The sequence below is a fragment of the Centruroides sculpturatus genome, unplaced genomic scaffold, assembly GCF_000671375.1.
Source record: "Centruroides sculpturatus isolate CEXI.00-Female unplaced genomic scaffold, Cexi_2.0 scaffold145, whole genome shotgun sequence".
In the NCBI taxonomy this organism is placed as follows: domain Eukaryota; kingdom Metazoa; phylum Arthropoda; class Arachnida; order Scorpiones; family Buthidae; genus Centruroides; species Centruroides sculpturatus.
Genome location: NW_019384293.1, coordinates 699,701 through 707,129, shown reverse-complemented (window position 1 = coordinate 707,129; position 7,429 = coordinate 699,701). Strand labels below are relative to the sequence as shown.

Here is a 7,429-nt window from a genome sequence, read left to right as displayed (position 1 = left end):
GGCAGCGTACGGGGACGACGATGGTTCATTAAAATATATATATATATATATATATATGTCGTGACAATATTTTTCGAAATGAAAACTTAGTGTTTGACATGAAAACAGGTTATGTAAACACAACTAAGTAACTTTTAAATTCACTTTAACAGGGCTGACAGCATTTCATTACATTACACTTCAATTACATAATGGTACATCGCGTTATCATCATCCTATCGAATAACACACTCTTCTGCCTGCCAGCATGGAGCATGCTCTATCTACAAACCTACCACCACGTGTAGTAGTTATTCTAGAATTCATTTTAACTGAGATACTGTCCGATGGGCACAACTGTCACTTCAACTTGTGACTTCATACCAACTACAAATGTTTATATTATTTATCTTTCAGATATTTTTCTGTCGTTCCTATTGGAAATATGACTTGTATATCTTCAATATTATTTTTTCTAATCTTTATATTTCCCACGTGAGTATATTTTTATAACATTTTTTCCTTTATCTTCTCTTTTTTCTTTCTTATAAATTAAAAATAAATATATGTTTTTTTAAAACATAAATAAAGCTTTATTTTTGATTATTATGCTACAGAGATTTTGATTTTTTAAAAAGAAAAAAAAATAATTTATAACATTTACTTCATTTAAATGTTAATGTTTTTATTAAATATTTAGTTGCCGGTATTATAAAAGTCTCGACCTTAAATAAAGTTCAGGAAGTTATTTTCGTATAAATATAAAGTTTCTAACTTTATATTCTCATTAAAATAAGTATTTATGGAGTGTTAATTTAAGTTTTTCATGTATAAGTAAAGAAGAGATTATACAATTTTTTTCTTTTAATTTAAAACTTAAATGACATTAAAATCTATATTTTTATAGTTTTTATAAATAAAACTCATTTTATAAATTATATTTATACAGTTACAGTGTTCTTAACACGTGAAAATAACTGTTTAAACATAGTTACAAGGAGATATAATTTGAGAATTTTATGTAAAATTAGCGTAAATTTATGAAGAAAATTTCATGAAATTTTTAATATTTTATTTACTTAAAGGTTAAATATTAGTAGAAATTTATAATTTTTGCAATTTTCTCGTATGTAAATACACGTTTTTTTTTCTTTCTTTTTTTCGTTTTTAAGAAGTTGTAATTCAAATATAAACTTCCATACTTTCAATCATCTTTTGGAAATACATTTAATAGAAAAATCTGATAAATAGTATTAAATTTCATTGGTAACAAATTTCAAATCAAAGATTTAACAGAAATGAAGAATGATTATTTATTTGCTTTACGTTATTTAATCAAACATGGATCGGGTTGTGAACATCATCATTAGATTAACACATGTTGGATCGATATTTTCTTCCTTTAATCCCAACAAGTTGCTGGAATTTTCTACACGCATTCAATTTTTCAATATGATTCTTATTATTATTATTATTATTATTTTTATTTTTTATAAATATAAAATGGAGAAAATAATTTAGTAGTTGTAACTACAAAAAAAACATATATTATATACGTATTTTATATGAATATTATTGTTCAATTTATTCAAATTTTTTTCTAAAATGATATAAAAAAAAGAGGAAATAAGCTCATCAGAATGGAGAAAACGAATCTGTCATTGCCATATGCTGGAAAGGACTAGCTTTGTTTTCATTATAACTTGTTATCTTTTACAATTTTGTGTAGTGAAAAAAAAATGAAATTAATTATTGAAAGTTACTAGAAATACTTTGAAATTTTCTTTTTATAATAATGATAGATATGTTTTATTTTCTGAATTATTTTTAATTAAAAAAAAACCTGCCATTTCTTACGTAGTTTAACCTTAAAGTTGACAGAAATAAGCACTATAACATATTCCTTTATGTATAAAACATTTTAAAAAGTATAGATTTTTTAAAGGAATTTTATATTTTTAATTATTTTTTAACTGTTTTAATTCAAGAAAAACTACAAATTTTAGTGTAATTTTGACCATACAGATAAAAATTATTATATTATATGTAACTTATTACAAATTATTAATTTTAAAAGACTTTTTTTGGTGTTATTATAATTTAAATTATTATTATAAATAAATAAATAAACGAAATTTTAAATTAAGTTAAAAAACTATAATTTTTTAAATTGATTTTAACTATAAAGTTGACACAAAAATATTAAAAAGTATTATTAATAAACTTAATTATTTAACTTAATTATTAATTAACTACTTAGTTATTAATAAAGTTAACTTTAATAATATTAAAAAACTGAATTATTATAATAAATAACCTTTGAAATAATAAACAATGATTTAAAGTAGCTAAAACTATTTTGATTCCATTAATTAATCGATATTTTATGACGTTTAATTTTGATTATAAATTAAAAAGATGTTACTTAATCCCCGTTCTAGATAATTTATAATATTTAAAAACATTATTTTAACATTAATAAGCTACATTCTATTAATTCAAATAATATAAATTAAGAATCAAATATTCGTATGTATGCTTCAATGATTTAATTTGGAAAGATATAAATTCATTGAAAAGGAAATTAATTTTTTGAATATTTTTTAAATAACATTTCTTATAGAATTTTTTAGTCATAAAATTCTTTTATTTTTTAAAGGATTTAACGTAAATGATTCTCACGTAGAAAACCAATTTTAACTCTATAATTAGAATTATTATATAATAAATGAACTTTCCAAAAAACAAATTTTTATACTAAATAAACTTTAATTTATTAATATAAAAGAGTTAAAATTGAATGAAAGATATAAACGTTTCATGAACATGAAGATATTTATTGTCATATCGCTGCGAACTTTAAAATTTTAACTGTATAATAATTTAAAATAAAAACCCATAAATAAAAGAAATATATATTAAATTTACTTGTAAACTTTCAATACTTTATAGAAAAATTTATATAAAATATTTAAGTAATGTATATCATAAATAGAAAATTTCATATATAGCTTAATCAATGAAGTTTTGTTTGATTTGATTGATCAATCAAATTATATTAAATAATCAATCAATCAAATTGTTTGTTAGTAATATGGTTAAATTCCTGTTACATGGGGAATTTACTAGTTACATAAATTGTTTTTACTGACGAAAAGTAGCCATTTTCAATACATGAATAATGATTTTCTACTTCTTATTTCTGATTTGTTCTTTAACAATATGTTTGAAAATGTCATTTAAGTCTATTCCTTTGAAATTTTGACAACTTATTCAATTTCAATCGGTATTCTTGAGCTAGGTTCAATTCTATTGACGCACCTTAACAATTTTTTACAGTGTTTTAGACGAGAAACGAGCAGAAATTATTGCTACATATTCAAAATAACGACCTGCAATTTTTAATTATATTTTTAATTTATTTAATTTAAAATATATGTTCTCCATCTCAAATTAGTAATGTTTTGCCCCTGTAAATCATACTTTTCCTGATATCAATAGAGTGATGCTGGTCATCTATGTAATTGCATTTAGGAGTAGTTTTTGAATTAAAATCACGTGACTTTCGTTTTAGCCCGGTAGTTTGGATATAATTAATCAGGACCTCCTAACCCTACGCTTTTCATATCTGCTCTCGAATTTCATTTATCTTACACCATTCTCGAAATTAAGGAAGGACAGATATATGGACGACAGTGGAAATTTATAGGTGTATTACAGACAGAGAATTGGTTTGAATTGCACCAAAAATCAATATAAACATTGTTCATAAGTAGTAGTGAGAATTTATTTAATTTTAATTGTATTAACAGCATTCATATTCATTGATATCTATTTGGATCTTGAAGGAATTTTTAAGATAATTTGATACCATGGATGAGAGATTGAGATAAGGAATTTTGTTCGTTTATAGATGGAGACAAGGCCTCAATAAGGTATATTCAAATTTCCAAGTAATTTATATGAAATGCCGAAAGATTTTTATCTTTTGTCACTTTATCACATTGTTTTAGCATGATTCATCGAGAAACTTTATATTTCCATCATTATTATATTTCAGTCTATAGTAAAATTTAATTAATTTATTTAAATAAAAAGGAAAAGCTTAATATTTATTTCTCTTACACCGAATGAAACTGTTTTTTGACACAAAACAATCTGACATAAGAAATTATATGAAAACATTCGAAATAACAGAAGTTAAAGCTCCAAATAGAAATGGCATAATACAAGTATATTAAGGAATTTATTAAATAATTATACAACTTCGTGTGTAGATTTATATTAGAAATTTTAGTAAGAAACATATGCATATTAAATTATTTACTAAGAGTTTAACTTTAGCATTTAGTTTATTTACGTAGTAGTTCCAAGAAAATATCACTCTTAAATAGTTAATTTCATTTACCAACATTAAAAAGTTGTCCATCCAAATAAATATTTTCCTCTTTTCCTACTATTTTAGTGTTATTCCTATGGAATCTTCTGTACAAAATTCTATAGAGTCTTAGTTCTTTATATAGTCTTTGATATCGGAATTTAGTCTTGGTTCTTGATTCAACTCCTTGGTTCTTCTTCATCTTGGTTCGACTTTTTGATTCTTCTTGGTTCAACATCTTAGTTCTTTTTTCCCCAACAAAATGTAGCAAGAACTAGCTCATCTGCATAGTGTAACTGTACTATACAGTACAGTACATAATGATACGTCTTTGTCTAAACTTTGAATCCTTCTGATTCTTTTTAAAATATTTGATCAATGTCCAGCATATAAAAATTAAATGGATAAAGAGATAAAGAATCATTCCAGGGATACGTCGAGAAAGTGTTAATTCAGAAAATATTTCGTTATTTTGTATGTACAGTACAAAATAATTTCGAAATTGAAACTGAAAATCTTCTTCCAGAATCTTTCTGAATAAGTTTCCTAATATGAATTAAATAAATTAAAATTTAAATAGAATGAATTAAATATGTTAAAAGCAAGATTTGCTCCCCTAATAGAGGTAGCAACTTCTATTAAAGTTTGATTCCTGTATAATTCCAACTTTAGGAATTTTACAGGAATCAAACCTTACAGGGTAACGAGTTAAGTCTCATTCTGTTCATTTAATTCTAAATTGAGTATAGAATCTAGATAGTTATTGTTTAAATTCTTTAGTTCTTCAATAGAAAATGGGATTGAAATTGTAGAAAATCGATTACAGAAAGATTCGAAGTCAATATAAACCTTATCAGTTATGGATTTCTTTCGAAAATGATGAATGGTTGACCAGAAAAAATTGTTCTTCTGAAGAATTCTAGAGAAAATCAAAGCTCTTTTCTTAGCGCTTAGTAAATTAAAATACATTTTTTTACTTCTTTTAATCTTTAAAGTTATCTTCTATTGTTTTTTCCCCTAAATTATAAAAGAGCTTTAGTTTTCTTTTGTTTTACTCTATAGCAAACAGCCATTCCATGATTTCTTAAATACGAGTAACTTCCATATACTTTCTCGTTGTAAGTCACTAAATTCTTTCATGGATCTTTCTAGTTGAAGATAGATCCACACCCTTCACGTAATCTTTTGAAATTTCCGGAAAAGATTTCATTTTATCAAACACTTCCAATTGAAATTCCTGATAATAATGGATTTCTGAATTTATGCTTTCTAGTTCTTTCCTGATTAATACACAAACTTCTGGGAGGACATTACGTTACCATTGTCCTGAATGTTTCTGGGTTAGTGTCGATTCTATTATATATTTGTCACTAATTGTATCATCTATGTTTCTTCCTAACTAAACTTCCAATTGGTTACTACTATAGATTTAGATTTTTCAAAGAATTAATGGAATTGTTATTCAACTCGGCATCACTTATATTTAAGTTATTAAATTTTGTATAAAGAAGATCAATAAAAAATTATAGAAAATTTGTATTTCTATTAAATTATAGAAAATTTTTTATGGTTCAATACTAAGTAATCGTCACGAAGCTAGTAATACCTTTATAAAGAAAGCAGAGGCTTCTTTCGTGAGAATTTTTAACTAGGTCAGCTGTCATTTTCCTAATTGGGCTGCAATTTTCATATTGCAGACCTATAAATTTCCACTTGCGTTCGTCTGTTTGTCTGTTCTTCGGAGTTAGATACAGTAGATAATCGGAATGACTCGATTGTTATCAGGGGAAGTATTATTTACAGGGGAAGAAACCACTAAAATCTAGACTAGACATGTAAAAATAATAATAATAAACAACTTCAATTCATTTTAAAATGAATTACAAGAGATTCATTTTATTTTATAGCTATAAAAATTNATAAATTTTCTTTAACTTTCAAAGTATTCTTGGTATTACAAGACTAAAAATAAAAGTATGGGACTCTCATGGGAATCCCAGAAAAATTGTTAGAAAATGTAACTAAGAGTATTTCTAAATATAATCGTAAGGTTTCGGTAATAATTTGCTAAAATTGTTTGCAAATTCTAAAAAAATTAAATGTATGGTCACCTGGAATACATGTGTAAAGTTTCAACTAAATCAAAAATAGACAGGCTAAAAAACAGTAAGTTAATTTTTAAAAAAAGTATATGGAAGAGTTTAAGATGAATTAAGACGTTTTAATTATTCGCTATTGGAACGTTTTATTTATTAATTTTAATGCCTAAAAAAATTAGGTGGAAGAGTTTAAGATGAATTAAGACGTTTTAATTATTCGCTATTGGAACGTTTTATTTATTAATTTTAATGCCTAAATTATTTTATTTCCTGTTCTATTCTTTATTCCTTTACTTATAAATTTATTTAAAGGTTATCCTTAAAACTATCTTTGTATATTCTTCTTAGGAAGAGGAGGAGAAGAAGGATGATTCTCCTCCTTCTCTTCCTCCTTATCACTTCTCTTATCATGCTACTACTTACATTCTTTATTCGTTCGTTTTAAAATATTTTTCATTCTTTTCTTTCTTATAAAAATCTTTATTTTATGCTTTATAAATTTATTTTTGCCAATTACTCTTTAAATTGCTCTACTTCTTTTTATGCTCCTTATTCTCCTGTTTACAAATTAGTAAATCATCCTTAAACTTTCTGATTATTTTCAAAATATTTATTTTATATTTTTAAAAATAGAGATAAATAGGAAGAGGATAAGTAAGAAATACGATGATAGACATAAGCAGGAGGAGCATAGATAAGAGATAGGATCAAAGATATAAGCAGGAAGAGCAAGAAAAGACTATATTCCTCTCCTTACAAATAAACATAACGATTCACCTCCTTGAAAATTTATAAATATATTTTATCTATTTCCCTCCTTATAAAATAAATTTGCAAAGAAGAATAACAAATATCCATCAATCTATATTTTATATATATTTTTTCACTGATCAATATGTCACGTTCAACTTTCCAACAACTGATTTTAATGACAGAACTAAAGCACCTCAAAATACAAAAAAAAAAAAAAAAA

At 24.4% G+C, this 7,429-nt stretch overlaps 1 protein-coding gene across 1 annotated transcript in view; it reads left to right on the top strand.

Moving 5' to 3' along the window:
• Nucleotides 1–361: 361 nt before the first annotated feature.
• The window catches only part of LOC111618151 (gamma-aminobutyric acid receptor alpha-like), a 13,575-nt gene continuing 6,507 nt past the window's right edge, over nt 362–7,429 (top strand). Inside the window, exon 1 of the mRNA XM_023359647.1 lies at nt 362–474. Within this exon, the coding sequence (XP_023215415.1) occupies nt 425–474 (50 nt within the window). The 5' untranslated portion in view covers nt 362–424. The remainder of the gene's footprint in view (nt 475–7,429) is intronic.